General features: G+C 36.0%; 2 protein-coding genes across 2 annotated transcripts; both read left to right on the top strand.

The window, feature by feature from the left end:
* The first annotated feature begins 185 nt into the window (after nucleotides 1–185).
* On the top strand, nucleotides 186–4284 carry LOC140748268 (enhancer of mRNA-decapping protein 4). The gene is made up of 8 exons (XM_073081049.1): nucleotides 186–515; nucleotides 730–850; nucleotides 1119–1281; nucleotides 1592–1757; nucleotides 2345–2486; nucleotides 2690–2873; nucleotides 3370–3587; nucleotides 4008–4284. The coding sequence occupies exons 1-8, from the start codon at nucleotides 251–253 to the stop codon at nucleotides 4189–4191; spliced, it is 1443 nt and encodes a 480-aa protein (XP_072937150.1). The 5' UTR covers nucleotides 186–250; the 3' UTR covers nucleotides 4192–4284.
* A 1912-nt stretch (nucleotides 4285–6196) lies between these two features.
* On the top strand, nucleotides 6197–15688 carry LOC140747796 (reticulocalbin-2). Its single transcript, XM_073080412.1, has 7 exons — nucleotides 6197–6556; nucleotides 6717–6864; nucleotides 7721–7871; nucleotides 8644–8721; nucleotides 11875–11995; nucleotides 13657–13780; nucleotides 14271–15688. Exons 1-7 carry the CDS (start codon nucleotides 6358–6360, stop codon nucleotides 14437–14439), a joined length of 990 nt encoding a protein of 329 aa, XP_072936513.1. The 5' UTR covers nucleotides 6197–6357; the 3' UTR covers nucleotides 14440–15688.
* The last annotated feature ends 1697 nt before the right edge of the window (nucleotides 15689–17385 follow it).

Here is a 17385-nt window from a genome sequence, read left to right on the forward strand (position 1 = left end):
ATCAAAATTCAAAATACAAGAGATGATGACCTACAGAAAATGTAGTGTGAAAGTGACCTATTTTCATAAATGGGATTATACTAAGGCTCCAATATTTTTACAATTTGTATGACACCCAGGAAATATTACACAGACATTATAATTAGTTTTTCAATGGCAATAATTTAATTTCGGATTAGTGAGGGTAGATGTAAATAACATTAACAAAGATAAACATCAGTCACGCATTTAGTGAAATATAATAGCAACTATGCAAGGGAATCTGCCTCGGTCAAAATCCACTGGTTTCCTGGACAAGCTCGACAAAGAGTTTAATTTCAAGTGTTTCACTGGACGCTTTTGTGGTTATAGTTGTGATAACCGCCATACAAGTGCGTTTTCGATCGATGGGTGTTCCGAATACAATGGGTCGGATTTGTCCACGGACGAAACGAAACTGGACAGCGGAATCGGCAAGAGCTTCGTGGATGGTGAAACTTTATTCATGCTGGAGCAAAAAGTTGATAAACTAAGCGGTAATTGTATTTTATGTCCTATGAAATTAGAAGTAATTGAATGTGGCATCATGTCACGGTCGACTACATTCCTATATAGGTTACTATAATCTTCATACGGCTGTAACTATCCTTGTCAATTGCAATGCAGTGCCTATAATATTCGAGGCTTGATATCCCTACATTTCTACTTTAAAATAGTAGTGTTAATATACTTATATCGTTTGATTTACAGAATTATTTCAAGAACAATACAGTTTACTCCAGTCAATAAAAGAAGAAGTAATCAACTCCAAACCCAATAAAAATAATGTACCAGAGCCTACGGAATGTGTTTCTAAGAATGAACCAAAATCGTGAGTGTTACGAATAAAAAAATTATATTATTTACATAGGCAAATTTTAGGACTTATTTTTTGCGAATGTTTAATTACCATAAAATGGGACTTAAATATTTTTAATTACCAACATCTTTTTATTAAATAAAACATCTCAATTCCGCGATAATTTTAGTCTAATATCATACCATCAACTTTTAGTACAATATTGGAAACATTAAAGTTTGCGTAAAAATTTTGTTGTTACTTATTTATTTATAACACACACCTAATTTTATTTTATCAGAACGAACGAGACTGTTAAGATTAGAGCTCCCGGCGATAATAATAATGAAACTGAAGATGCTGATACTCCTGCGCAGAACCTTCTTAATGCCCTTGAAACAAACCAAGATATATCTCTCGATCAAATGATAAAGATGGCGTTAGATAACTTCTTGCAGAGTGATGTAAGTTGTAGAAATTAAATATTGATATTATGAGATCTGTTTGTGATCTTAAAATAACTATAACTCTTTAAACTTATTATACAATAATAAGATATAGGTACTCGTATATACATGTTATTATGTCTAACAATTTTCGTCTATTGTATAAGTTAATCATCAAAATGACTAATGTGATTTTGGGCGAACTTTAAAGGATAAGACCACAACCAAGAACATAATGAACATAACGCAAGTATATCAATCGTGTTTAGCTTTAGCAATACTTTTCATATCAACCAATCTTTAAAGGACAATGTTTATTTTCAACTAGGGCTTAAAAGAACGCGTGGCGTCAGTGACCGCGGAGTGCGTGAAGGGCGTGGTGCGCGGCAGCCTGTACCGGGTGGTCTCCAACGCGTACCTGCCGATGGTGGAGCGCTCGCACCGGAGACTGGTCAAGCACGTTACTAAGCTGCTCGAAGACTCTTTTACAGAACGTAAGTCATTTTATGTATACATTTAATTTACCTGACAAGTTTTTTTTTTATATAATATAGGAGTAGCAGACGAGCATGCAGTCCACCTGATGGTAAGTGGCTACCGCCGCCCATGGACATCTGTAATCAACCCCAGATAGGATTAGATATTCCTACTTGAGGTCAGCCACAGATGCGCCGCTACCCCTGACGACTAAGCTGAAACGCCTCAGAAAATTATGTCTCCCTTACCACACCCTTCAAAACGGAACACAGCAGCGCCTAACACTGCTGTTATTAGGTAGAAATAGGTGTGGCGGTGGTGCCGCCTGAGTCGAACCACAAAGGGTTCTACCACCTTCAAGTTGACAGAAAACACATAGGATGACCTTTTTCGTGGTATCCAGGAGTTCTGTGGAGTACAAATACTTACCTATGTGTTCCGGACAGTAATCCTACGAGTTTATTTTAGAAGCTATCTATGTATAACGAATAAATTCGATGTATCTTGTCGATTACGTATAAGCATCTTGTTAAACGATTAAAAAAGCCATGTACCTACTTATATAGTAAAAAATTATATAACTAAGCTTTTTAAATCTCAATAGTGGAGGAAGGTTCTGCATCATTATTCAAGCCCGTACATAGGAGTTCAAAGAATATTCGACTATTATTGGAACGACATCTGAGCTTGCTGGAATCTACCGATCCCTTGAAAAACATTACGATTCTACGAGCTTGTTTAAAAGGGTAAGTGTTGTGTTGAACATGGTAGAATTGATGTTAATGTGTCTTTATAAAATTAATCACAAACATGCTTAATTGCTTAATTACAAGCCAATAATTTGAGGTCTTTGCAGTCGTAATATGTTTTTATACACTATGCAAACAGCATAACACTTCACGCTGTTTTTGCTTTCAGAAAAGTTTTTATAACTTTGTTAATATTGCAGTGTTTTGGAGGAGGAATTAAAAACTTGGCGTGAAAAGCTGACGGAAGAGCTAAGCTCTTCAGCACCTTCGGACAACTGTCACGGTTATGAGAGTGAGCTGCTCCCGGAACCACCCTACGATGACTACGCGCCCTTGAGTCCGCAGCAGCCAGCCGACCCTAACACATCTGTAATTGATAGCTTGGTTAGTCATTTATTTACTTTAACTTTTATTATACTTTAGTGTAGTTAACTTAGTTAATGTATAGTTCGCACCAAACTGCTAGTCCGTTTTGAATATAGAAATGAGTCGAGTCGCCATAGCAAAATGTATGACTACACCTGCTCGCAACAACTTGAGAGCGGACAAGCAGTCTGGGGCGGATTATAAATGTATATTTATTTGTTCCATTTTTTGTACGGTTAGAGACTTGATAGTGAGTCATTATTTGCTCAGTAAATTAGGTATATTATGTATGTAAGTAATATATTATTCGAACAGCCATTCGCACATTTACAGGACTGGCCGTTCCGAAAGCGTTACATACTGTTCTGGTTTATTTAATTAACAGATTTAAAAAAATACATTTGAGTTTTATTTCGTTGAGAATTATTTATTTAGGGCTATAGACATAGTAAAGTACCTAGGGTATTTAAATATGGTCGGGACAGGGTTTTCATTTGCCGATGTACGATTCCAGATGCAGTGCGCGCTAATCAAGAAGCACATAGAGGACGGGGACGTGTCCGGCGCGTTCGAGCTGGCGCTGGGCGCGGGCTCGCTGGCGCTGGTGGCGGCGGCGTGCCGCGCGGCGCCGCCCCGCCCGCCCGCGCCGCGCCGCCTGCGCCCCGCCGCGCGCCTCGCGCTCGCGCAGCAGCTCGCCACCGACATGCTGCACGACACGCAGCTCAAGTGCAGGTGCAATTTAATATACAAATCACGCAAAACTAGAGACCTTCTCAGGTCATCCACAAACGCTTTACTACTCCTTAGGATTGAAATTTCTTCCTTAGGATTTTAATCGTTACGACCAGAATTTAGTATCTTTGAATTAGAATCTATTGTTAATTATTAGATCTTGAAAATATTTGCTGTTAAATTTCAAAAACTATCTGCAACTCTAGTCTACAACTATGTTTTAAAATTTAAAGAAATTGTTTCCATTATCATTTTATTGTCAGTAGGTGCCTGAGTAAGTATCTAAATACCTACTCAGTACCTCACTTACTCACTCAGGTACTGAATACCTGATTGAGATCTGAGTAAGTGCAAGGCAATAATTACCTATCAAGTATTTACATTTTAAGCTAAAAAAAAAGTTCGTTTTTTCATTTCCAGATACCTGGAAGAGGCAATATTAAGCTTAGACCAGTGCGACGACACAGCTACGCGTGCACACTATCCACTTGTAGTAGGAGATATTCGCAAGCACCTAACCAAGTTCCTCCACGACTACCCCAATCATCACGCCAGCCGCCGAATAGCCTTAATCCTTATGGCCGTAGATGATTTGATTAAGTAAACAGAAACTTAATTTAACGTGGAACTTACAAAAAAGCATGTATGATTTTAGTTCCTTGTTGATATTTATTTTTAATAAAGCTTTTTATATGAGCGTTATTTTTTTATCAAGAGATAATATTATAGATAAACTAACATATATAACTCGGTATGTCGGTGAAAGAGCCCCTAAATCAAAGAGGATAGTAACATATATGGGAACACCTAAACTAGGTAATTACGAAGGAGCATAGTTACGAAACCTACCTAGTAATTATGTAATTACCTTCATTATGCACTTATATGCAGTGCTGTTGTTTTATGTGTATTGTATAGTCCGCGTAAAACTGCCAGTCCGCTCTGAATATAGAAATGAATCGCATCGCCATATCAAATTGTATGACTACACCTGCTCGCAAAAACTTCAGGGCGGACTAGAAGTTTGGTGTAGATGTTATAGTCAAAGTCCGATACACAGTCTCTTCGCGGAAGGACTGGTTTATCCTAGGTTTGGCCAAAGCCATCAGGCAATCCCCGAAATACATTTCAATTTCGCCCTTTGCCTGAAGTATTTTTAGTCAAACCCAGGAGCTCCTAACTTTTCAGTCAAACGTCGAAAGTAAATTATTCTGTTTCGGTTTTGGCCTAGTCAATCCTAGAAGCGACTGCAAAACTCGGTCAAACGTTGATCTGAACATGTTTAAACAGGTTCATAATGTCTCTCGCGGTGTTCCGACCGATTGTTTTGTCATTTCATGTTCGTTCATTGAGCGTGCGGGCGTGTAATTGTGTAAAATTGAAGATGAGTGAGGTTAGGTTAGGTTAGGTTAGGTTAGGTTAGGTTAGGTTTTTTTAAATTATTAAAACAATAAACATCAAAATATTAAAAATGTTATTTTTTTATACCTAATCTTACTAACTAACCTCCGCATATTCCAAAGCATTTATTTATTTATTTTATACTTTATTGCACATCGTACAAAAGGTGGGCCTAATGCCACACGGCATTCTCTCAAAGCATCTCAAATATAAAAGTGAAAATCACGTAAGCTGACCAATCAGGTGTCAGAACTGGCAGAGTTAAGCGGTTCTTAAGACTTGAAAGCTGCTTAAATGATAAAATGCTTCCAAATATACGAAGATAAGACACTTCATACCTATATCGGAGTTTGACTCGTCAAACCCCGATTTAATAAAATTGTGTTTTGACGTTTGCCTGACCAAATTAGTCTCTCCCAGGTTTGACGAAAATTGTTTAGTCAAAGGCCGAAAATTTACATTTGTTTGGGCCTTGACTAAGTCAATCAGTCTGACCTGAGGATTGACCAGTCCAACCTAGGAGCGCCGGAGCTTCGGAGTTTGCCTATAACATAGACATGAAACAGAAAAAACACGGGTGTCACGTATAAGTCGGTAACGAAGTAAAAACCTCTACCAAAGTACTGGTTCCCAATGTTCCCAATATTAAAAACCTATTTTTTAAAATGAATATCTAGGATCTGAAAATCATAAGAATCTCACTATTTTTTTTTATAATATAAGAGTATCAGACGAGCATGCAGTCCACCTGATGGTAAGTGGCTACTGCCGGACATGGACATCTGTAATCAACCCCAGAGAGGGTTAGATAATCCTACCTGAGGTCGGCCACAGATGCGCCGCTACCTCTGAGGACTAAGCTGGAACGCCTCGAAAAGGTGAAAGGTCTGTCTCCCTTACCACACCCTTGAAGCCTTGCAGCCGGAACACAGCAGGCGACTAACACTGCTGTTATTAGGTAGAAATAGGTGTGGCGGTGGTGTCGCCGGAGTCGAACCATAAAGGGTTCTACCACCTTCGATCTTTAGTCTCTAAAAATTCTTTAATTATTTTTATAATTAAGATAAGCTTGGGATCTAAATTAATCCTCCGGTCCGCCGGTGGCCTGTGTTGCTCTATGTTTGAATCTATTCAAAACTTTATTGTCGTAGGATTCTTATTATTATCTATGCTCTGATAAACCTGAAAGCTCATTATCTGTCAAGTGTCAATGTCTAATCTAATTGTCTACAAGCTGTCATCTGTTGAATTCATATAAAAATACCAAGTACCGATGACTAAATGTTATTTTAAAAAACAAACTATGATTTTGTAAGGCTATTTGCATAATAAAGCAATTTAGCGGAGATCTGAATTAGATAATATAAAAATGTACACTATGGCTATGAATTTCCTGTATCTGTTGTTGCTGACGCCCAGTGCGGTGTACTGTGCGTCGGCGGCCGTGCACAGCCACAATCACCTCGACAGCAACGAGAAGGAGTCCGATGGGGCGTACCGGCAGCGGGACTACGACCACTATAGCATGGGCGCCCACAACGTGGAGTTCGACCACGAAGCGATAATAGGTGACTGTTGCTTGCAGCGTCACGCGCATTATATGTAGCGGATGTCGTAATGCACGCTCAGTCGTCGATAAGAGATGCGATAGCGCGGCAATGTCCGTGAAGTACGCGCTGTTGGTGCTCGTTCCTAGTGTCCTGGTGGTGACGTATTATTTCTCCATAGGGAGCGTGAAGGAGGCGGAGGAGTATGACAAGCTGACCCCTGACGAGTCGCGACGGCGGCTCGGCCTGCTGCTGCCCAAGATGGACCTCAATGGGGACCAGTTCATTGACCGCAAGGAGCTCAAACAATGGATCTTGAATTCTTTTATGTAAGATTGTTTGTTTATGTTTATTCTTTTAACACTGTGAAATTGCATCTTAAAAAAAAAAAGTACAATTGCATGTAAAAGCAAAAAATCTTAAAAGATTATACTGAAATTTTACTCACATTTTCAATTCTACCAAGTTCAATTTTTATAGTATTATTGAATTTACATTTTTTTAGATAGTCAACATATTATGTCTATTTATATAAACCTCCTTTTCTATAAATACCTCACATTGTTGTGTGGGATGAGTAATTTCTCTCAATGTAAATACCTGATGTGTTGACTCACTTTACAACTAAAGTTTATTTTTATACAATTCCCTGCATTATCAACATATTTCACTTTTCACACACATAGTTAAGAAATGTTTATCTTATGAACTCTCCACATGAAACATTATCAAACTTTTCATACACAATATTGTTATTTGTTATGTTATGATAACATTCTTCAGTTATCAGTAACAATAACTGATTAATATGTTGCTGACTGTTCATGTGTGCATATGATTATATTTTTGTTTTACATCACTATTATTAACAGATTTTTAAGACATTTTAATGATATGCATAGCATGTGCTACCATTGAGGTCTTAAATTATATTTTTGACTAAAATACTTTTATATTATGTGTACAAAATAATTACATTTATAGATAATAAACTGCATAGTTACCATGTTACTAACATAAAAAACAAAACAAATTTTGAAAAATATTTTCTTAAAGTTGTAATATTAGTCTATCTTTCTGAGTCACAAAAATTCAATATTTTATTTTCCAAATAACTTGAATGGAGAATGTGTAAAAAAACTAGTGTAGGTACATAATAAAAATAATTATATTAAAACATCATAGTAACCTGTCCCGAGAGGAAGCCCAGGAGAGACTCCAGGAGGCAGACAGCAACCGGGATGGCATAGTCACATGGCAGGAATACCTCCGGGATGTGTATGGAGTGAATACTGAGGAAGACATCGGACCTGATGACACTGGTGATACTGGCATGGTGAGTTAAATTCACATCATTTTATTTTTGTGCATTATAAAAACTTCCCGTAATATATACAATTCGTTTTTTTATTTAAATATTAATTCAAGTTGTTTTTTTTTCGTGTACATAACTTATGTATTATAAATATTTGGTTTCATTTTAATAAGTGTATATTTTTGAAATGTCAAAAAAAAAAAAAATATCTAAATACTGACTTAGTACCAGTATAAGCCAAATTCTAATGCAATTAAACTATGTTTTTGGTACCAAGTTAAGGTATGATTGCTAGTGGGAGAAAAAAATATTTTAAATAATAATTGTATTTTTCTGACCTGCTTTTGGACTGTTGTAGTTATAAAAGCAAGTGTTGTTATGTTTGCTATGTAATCCAGGTCAAATAATAGCCATACATTCTAGTTGTTTACACAATCCCACCTGCTAAACTAGATACCGCCATAAGTATACAAATTGTCCTGATTGATGTACAACAATGTTGTGAACAGTTCTGTAACAGACACATTTACAGGTATTGCTAGGTCCAGACCTAAATGACCTTGATTAAATTAAAATTATAAAATCTTTAAGTATCATTACATTTTCTTATTGATGTTCATTTTGTCATAAAAATAATTAATCATGTTTAATTGATCTGTAAAAAACATAAGGCTATGAGTTTAAAATAGTAACATTAGTACTATTTTGTACTTTGGCACAAAAGCAGAAGTCAGCTAAAGTCATAAGTATATGGAAGCTTGTTTGTTGCTCAAAAACCTTCATCTCATTGTAGCTGGTACGCGAGGAACGCGCCATGTGGCAGCAGGCGGATAGGAACAACGATGGAGTACTTGATATTGAGGAGTTTGTGGTAAGATTTGCTTTCTCTCTAATTCATTTTAATAACCCACTAGCTGACCCGACAAACTTTGTACCGCCTCAAAATCTATTTATCAAATATATTTCATATAAAATATAGCCTATGTTACTCGTAAATAATATGGCTTTCGAATGGTGAAAGAATTTTTAAAATCGGTCCAGTAGTTTTTGAGCCTATTCATTACAACCAAACAAACAAAGTTTTCCTCTTTATAATATTAGTGTAGATGTGGTTCGTAATCGTGCCAGTCGGACATGCAGAGGATTTTGGGTTCAATTTCTGTCTACACCAAGTTAATTTTGTCATTTAAATGTTTGCATGTCTTCATTACGAATTATATTTGTATGTACGACCACAGGAATCAAATTGTGATGCGATGAGTGTGGAAAGTCCTATGATTACATTTACGATCATCATCATCTATCATCTACATCTACATTTAATTATCTCTCGAAAAAATCGTGTCATAAGGGCGGGAGGGGCCATCCGCCCCGGGCCGCCGATCCTGGGAGGCCTCCAAACAGTTGCTAAAATAGGTCGTCAGAAGCAAAAAAATCTATGAAATGTGTTTACTGAATTACAGGCGAATAATTCTATGACACATTTGTCATTTTGTGAAATCAATTTTTTTTACACTTTTGGGGGCCTCCATTCGGGCCTACGACGACCTTAGTTTGCCACTGACACAATCCTTAAAATTTTGATAAAAGTTGTATCAAAATAGTCTCAGTCGTTTTCAGAGTCAATCTAAACAGACATAAATATTAAACACATTTTACGTCTTGTGTGATGCAAAACTAAGCACCAAATATGGCAGTTAATTTGAAATTGCAGACAGACATTTAAATGGTAGATATTTGTATACACTGTCCATGAATTTAAATGAATGTTTAGATTCTTTTACGCCTTAATAGGTAGTCACGAGGCTCAATAGAATCATATATCAATTCCTAAATAAAAGATTGTCCCTGCTTCTACATTAATCATTTGACTTATTAATGCCCCTCGTTTCGTTGTACTGACCTTGTCGAGACCACTGGTTTATTCAAATTAGCTTCATGTACGATTCTGACTGAATCAGACTTGGATATTTCGTTCTCTTGTAGTTTGTGTTTAGAAATGTTTATTTGATGTTAGATGGAATTCATTTCTATTAAATAGCAAAGGTTTTGACACAATAGCGTGTGTCAGAAAATCCTACAGACAATTTCCTACGACTCTATCATTCATGCTACATTTAGCATTGGCGTTTGGTGTTTGGCGATCGCAACGATACCATACGTTTGGCGACTTGCTGCGTTCGATGTATCGACCTATCGCTTTTTGGTGTGCTGCATCGAGCGTCTAAAAGTAGTTGGGCTGGGATGGCGCTCAATCATGTACAGGTGCATGTGTCGAGTTTGATCGCTGCATATAGCTTCCGAAGAGCAGCTCATCGATTATTATTGGCTTTTGAAGTACCATGTATATTTGTTTCATTTGCAATTCATATATTAAGAATTTGCATGAAGAAATCAAGGCAGATATAGCTACCTACTAACGGTTAAGATTACGATTGGATGTAGAATGGTCAAGCGCGGATTGGTACATTTGACAGGTCTTTAAGAATTTTACTACGAGTGTACGACACAGCTCCCAAAGATATTTTTTGTGGATATGGTTTGGCTTATCTTTTTTCGTCTGATCTCAGGTAAAATAGGATTCCTTTGGATGCAATTCCTTTACATTTAAAACAAGCAACACTAAATCTATTTTTTAAGTTGTGCAAAAGTGAGTGAACTTTGTTTGATTGTTATGTTTTAATTTATGTTTAATTTAGGATCTTAAGTTAAAAAAGAATCAAGATAATTGATGACTGGTAGTTGTGCTTTTGCACTGTTACTTTATAGAGCAACTGTAATTATTATTCGATTAAAATATCGATTCGGAATCGAATGTAAAGTATGGCTGGAAATAATGTGCTTGTTCCTTGTACCTACAGTTTCTGTTATTACTGTAAGGTCTTATAATAAATTGTCGTGACATTATAAATGTTAACGACAAGTTACAGAATTATGTAACTGTGCATAAAGATTAAAATAAATTTACGACCAATATAATAATAATATTTTTCGTGTATTACACTAAAATAAGAGTGTATTTTAATGTTATATGTCGTTAAAACAACAAAATCGTGTCTTACAGCCGTGCAGTACGCAGCCTTGGTACACTACAATAAAATATTCATGATTAATGTGGTAATAAATTCGATAGAACTCGATTCGAGATATGAAACTTAACGGACTTTTACGAACTAGCGCTCGCGAATATGTTAAAGTTTACGATAAAAAGAGAAATATTATTACGATGTCGTGCTGCGGAGTCACACATTATGTGTCACGAACTCGTTATATTTTTAACTTGACACGTGTTTCTGGCCTTATTTTGTCGTTATTAAAGTAATTAATAAAGAAATATACTTGAAGTACCAGTCTATGATTTAACAGTACTTAATTGCACTTTTATTTGCCTCATTATGTCCCCAAAACAAATTTAATGAACAATCGGAACTGATGCATTTGTTTCATTCTTTGGACTATTTTTTTCTTTTCTTAAATAGAACTTTTACACAAGGATAAAGCATAGATTCGTTTTAGTCTAAAATATTTAGGCCTTTATATGAACGTAGTTAGACATTTGTTAAGAAATCTCATATAGATTACGATGGGACGAAACCGGTTAGCTAACTGAATTCTCACATAGAAAACATTACCTAAAAAAATTAAGTCAATCCATGCTATAACTATTTTTTGAATTTTGTATCCAAACATACAATAGCCAATTTTTATGTACTTAAATAATATGTGTTAATGAGTATTTTTTAAAAGTGGTAGAACCCTTTGTAGTTCGACTCCAGCGGCGCACCACTGCCACACCTATTTCTGCCTTATAACAGCAGTGTTAAGCGCTGTTATGTTCTGGTTTAGTCCTCGAGGGTAGCGGAGGATTAGTGACCGACCTCAGGTAGGTAACTAATCTTATCTGCGGTTGGTTACAGATGTCTATGAGCGGCAGTAACCACTTACCATCAGATGGACTGCATGCTCGCCTGCTACTCCTAAATTATATTTAAAAAAAAATCGTAATTTTGTGTTTGTGTGTCAGGTGTTCATCAACCCCGAGGAGCACGAGGAGATGCACTCGTTCCTGGAGAACCAGACGCTGCGGGAGAAGGACAAGAACAACGACGGCCTCATCGACTTCGCCGAGTACATCGGGGACAGAGGTCGCATACCAAATATTAACTTTCTGACATATACATAGATGATACATACATAGATGATAGGAAATAGCGTAAATATTATTTTAAGCTTGTAGGCATGCAATATTGTAGTGGAATCCAAGGACCCTCATAAAGTCTCAGTACCAAGACTAAATTCTTAACGTTTTAAAAAGGTGTTGCTGCGTCCCTACTATGTTCCGGCGAAAATTTAAATGGTGACTAGGAGCTAAAATAATTTTGGTCGCAGGAGTTGTAATTGGATGGCAACCGTTAAACTTTTTCGGTGTTCTTATACGCGATATAAAAATTGCGACAATTAACTAATAGATTACTAATTAATCCACATTTCACCGCATTGGAGCAACGTGTAAGAATAGGAACATACTCAAGCCCTTTTCAACTAGCTAAGAAAGTTTCGTGTCTAATAGCGCGTGGATAGTTGCAGCCTGCATTGAATTATGTATTTTATATTTACAATTAAAAAGCAGCTCGCGGGGACGCATGCAAACGCAGACGCAAGTGGGTGGCCTTAAAAATAAGCAAAGTCGTTGTAATCGCGGTCGTTAATCTCCGCGTCTCGTACGAATGTTTGTTTTGTGACAAAACTACAACGCGACATTGTTCGCGCCGGACGCGATATGTGGATACAGGAAACTATTTTTAATCTGTCGGGGCCTTGTTGATGCCATGCTGCCATAAGTAATCATTTATAAATCAGCGTAAATGGGTTGCGTATAAGAACAAAAAATATAACATAAAAAAATATTTTTTACTTTATTTATTGCTTATTACGTAATAATTATTTAATTTCCGCGGACATCAGACATGCCCGAGTTCTATAGGACACTTATAAATGGACATGATGGTCACGATGCAGACAAAAACTAATTGCAGACGCTCAGCCTGTCCTGTCTGTATTTTGTTTAGAAAAATATGATTTTGTCTGCCACGTTTCGTGACTGACACGTTTAACCGATAGCACAGACAAAACCCAATTTTAATTGCAGCTTGAACTAAATCGAATTGGTCGAATGTGTTGCAACCGTTAATTTGGATAATTGCTTTTCTCGACGGTTTAATTGAAATTGATTGGTGTCATCGCCCCATCGGCCGCAGACTATTATTAAATAATAGAACTGATAAATATGTTACGGTATTACGAAACAACTTGTGTTTGAATATGACAATATCCTTGTTTCCTTTAAACATATCGTGTTCAATCAATATATAAAAAATGTAAACATTTTAGTTTGTTTATTAATGGTTTATGTTTATAAAGCAACGTATATTCGTGGGAAATTGTTTTCAAATCTTAGGTATTGAAATAATTGCTTGAAAACCGCGTACTTAATAGGGATTCGATTCAGAATTTTTCACTGTTGGACCTTGTGTGTTACATTTTCAGCCTTTAATATGCTTGTTTATTTAAGAACATTGTTCCATTAAGTATGTTTATAATTAAAATCAAGAAATATCATGTTTTTTTTACTATTAAACTAATCGTTGTAACTGAATAATAACAGGAACATAAAAGTCATAGTAACTTTCTGATGAATATTTTCATACTCTTGACATACTCCCTGCCCACTAGAATGCTATAAGTACTTTTCAGTTCACAATGATCTACAATGTTATGTGTGAGGTTGTGCTGGTGTGTGTTGCAGGTCTGAAGCAGGACAAGGAGTGGCTGATCGCGGAGCGCGAGAAGTTCGAGCACGAGCTGGACGCCGACCGCGACGGCGCGCTCGACCGCGCCGAGCTGCGCGCCTGGATCATACCCGACAACGAGTACGTATACACTGCTAGCTGGATACATGTATAGAACAAATTTACCAATTGCTTTAAACACCTCACGCGAAACGTTCCCAGATTTAAGAGTATTTCACTTCATAAAAAAAACTTTAACAGATACTATAGCAGACATTAATAAGTAATTTCTCACCTGTCAAAACTATACCAACATTTTCACATCCACTTGCACACGAAATAAAAAGTGTAGAAGGATTTTAATGCTACTTGTACATATTCCTTTACATTCGGATTAAATTTGATGCCTAACACCAATTTGTACTCTGGCACATTAACTAAATTCCTAATGAAGCACTAGGATTACACTTCGTCTTTAGAAATTCAGCCATATCTTACGTTAACCGGTAATTAGAATAAATATTATAACATAATATTGCTAAAGTATATTCTTCATATTTTCAGAAATCGCATGTGCATAGCAATGTCTCATCTATAAAATGATAATAACAAACCTATAATAAAATTGCAGGGAGATCGCAGATGAAGAAGTGGAGCACCTGTTCCTGTCTGCGGACGACGACCACGACGGGCGGCTGGCCTTCCCCGAGGTGCTGCACCACCACCACGTGTTCGTCGGCAGCGAGGCCACCGACTACGGCGAGCACCTGTTCGACGAACGCTTCGACGACGAACTATAGTCTGCTGGTGTCCGTTCACTACGCCACGTCATATCATAACAAACGACGACCGACGATACACACCACCGATCACGACTATGACCATGCCATTGTTTCTGTTTCTTAGCTGAGCTGCATTGCAACATTATGCTCATCAACATGATCCAGTCCATTGCCAATCATGTTACAGTCCTCTTAAAATTCTCGAAAAAGGCAAGTGAAATTCAAACTTAACAGCAAAATCTTTAATTAGTTAACCAGTCTTATTTAAAAATGTAATGGATCAGGCTGTAAATTATGCTATATTGGTAATTGACAAGTCGTTTCATCGAATAAAATAGACTTGCTAGACCACTTACGACGAACTGTTAATAAAGTAACCACTGATCATTAAAGTATATACGCCATACTTTACTTTACATGTAATAAGAAAATTACTATCTTCTTAAATTGAATAATCATTTTGGACTAATTGAATGTAATCGTCCATAATAAATTATTCTAAATTATTCGTATACGCATACATCGTAACGTATTAGGGTTTTCACAGACATTTCACTATTTGTTTTATCAAACAGTATATATTGTTTAAAAATTTAGTATTTTAAAAGTACTCCTTGATGTACACAACCGTGCCAGTAGTGGTCCAATCGGTCACAGCCAAGTACTTACGCAATATATCGTCGATTGTTGTACACTACGTAGATGGAGCATAAATTTCTGCATTTCAAATAATATTAAATGACTGATTTATTTCTAACAAAATTAATTTTTTAATTAATTTCAAGAATATTTGCGAAATATACTTACTAGTCAGATTATTTTATATATTTGTAGAAATGTGTTACATGATTATATATTTCCCTTTATCTCTGTATATTATAGGATTTGAAAACAGTATGAATGTTTCGGAATGTTGTTAAAGTAAAGTGTCGCAACTTAATGTACTTGTCAAGTATGAACTTAACTAGATTTAATATCGATACACTTATTTCTTTTAAATTAGATGTAAGAAGTGCAATGTATTTATAAAATAAACCAAAATCTAAAAATCATACCATTATTTGGAGTAGCAACATGTAATTCATGTAGAAATCTCGTTCCGTATGGAGTTATACATGTCCATAGGCAGCAATAATCTTATCAATTTTGTAATATGTACCTCATTTTTAAAACAATTGATAGAATACAATTAATTGATATGTATATATTATTGATATTTTTAATATTACATACTAGTAAACCCAATAATTCATATTTTATTTCTAAATCAAACATTTTTCGTAACAGTCCATTGAAAAGTTACATTTGGGTTGGAATATTCTGGGAAACGCAGTATTATTTTTAGATGTCAAGGGGAACCCCCCTCTTGAATTAAAAGCTAATTCCTAATTTTTGAGGTCGCACCTAGTGTCCCTCGGTCACCATCTTGAAAAAACAGTTAAGTTTCAAATTGAATTATCTACAATACAAATACTAACTTATAAAAGTTAAAAAAAAATACATTTATGGATGAAAGTGAATAAACTTATGTACGGACATGAGAGAATTATGAAGACAATTATGTATGAATTAAAATTTTGCATACCTCTAAGAGGTGTAAGGATTCGTACACAAAACTGCGATGCGACGTCGCATCGCAAAAATCTGCGAGCTCCCTCGACGCATCGCAAGAACTTGCATCGCAGTTTTGTGTTCGAGCCCTTATATAGAGGACAATTCTTAGGACATAACAACTGTATACCTATATTAAGCAAAATAAATGATTTGATTTGATGAGAGGTTATACTTCTTTGGGAAATTAATAAACAAATAAAAATACATATGTTTACAATATATTGTTGGAAATAACAGATAAACTTTTGTCGTATCCGCGAATGTTCGTGCGAAAAAATTTCCCGCCAAATGAAAAGTATATAGGTTATTCTGGTCAAAGTAAAATGTTTTAAGTTACCTGAACGTCATAAACAATTTGGTGGAGTAATATTGTTTTCATTGATGACTTTAGTATAATACGGACAATTTCAAGACTTATTGAACGTGAGCATCAGCGTCGTAATTTTCATAGCATTTAAGCGACACCATAACTAATGAATTTAAAAGTAATTAAGTTCATCAATAGATGGCGGTATGTTACAATCGTTCTATATTCACGTAATATTTTGTCTAACTCGCACACTAACATGCAAGTAAAATACAAAATATGAATTGAACCAACTGTATTCTATATTTGCGTCTCACTTACACTTTGCTGCACACGTTTGGAGCGAAAGAGATGAATAAAAATGCGAATCTCTTCGAAAGTACGACCTCCTCTATGTTATATTACCCTGGTACCTGCACTTGGTACACTTTAATATCGTATTGAAAAACATGAACTATATTGAATAAAATCACTCCTTTTTTTTAAACGCCCCATTACGAAATATATTTCATTTTATTATTAATACGCTTTTATTAGCTTCAGACGTATGTATGTTGGTATGTTAGTATGTTAGTATGTAACGGAATCTTTGAACATGATTTTAACCCCCTTCAAAACGTCGGATTAACTTGAAATTTGGCATACTTATTAAGGACCGATGACAATTCAATATTTTAAACATTCTGACCCGTTATCCTTACTAGGATAATCAGCATCAGCGATTTTTGTTTTCCTGAGACCCGGAAGGTCTGCGTTAAGACCAATAAAGGAATCTACCAGGCGCGCCGATCACCTGACCTGACCTGACCTCAACTTCGACGCGTCCGTTGTTAATAGCATCATGAAGCGGTGTCTCATCATCCTTATTCATTCAGCACTTCAACATCTGCACCTTCCTTTAACAAGATTTCCACTATTTCATTGTTCCCATTTCTTGCTGCCAAATGTAAAGGCATATATGATTTCAGCTCATCGTCATAGTCACAACTTATATTATTAACTCGAGCTGTAAAATTAATTAAACTACTAACAGTTTTAAAATC

The sequence above is a fragment of the Epargyreus clarus genome, unplaced genomic scaffold (assembly GCF_041222505.1).
Source record: "Epargyreus clarus isolate Ecla_fem2 unplaced genomic scaffold, WU_Ecla_fem_2.2 ptg000015l, whole genome shotgun sequence".
In the NCBI taxonomy this organism is placed as follows: Eukaryota; Metazoa; Arthropoda; class Insecta; order Lepidoptera; family Hesperiidae; genus Epargyreus; species Epargyreus clarus.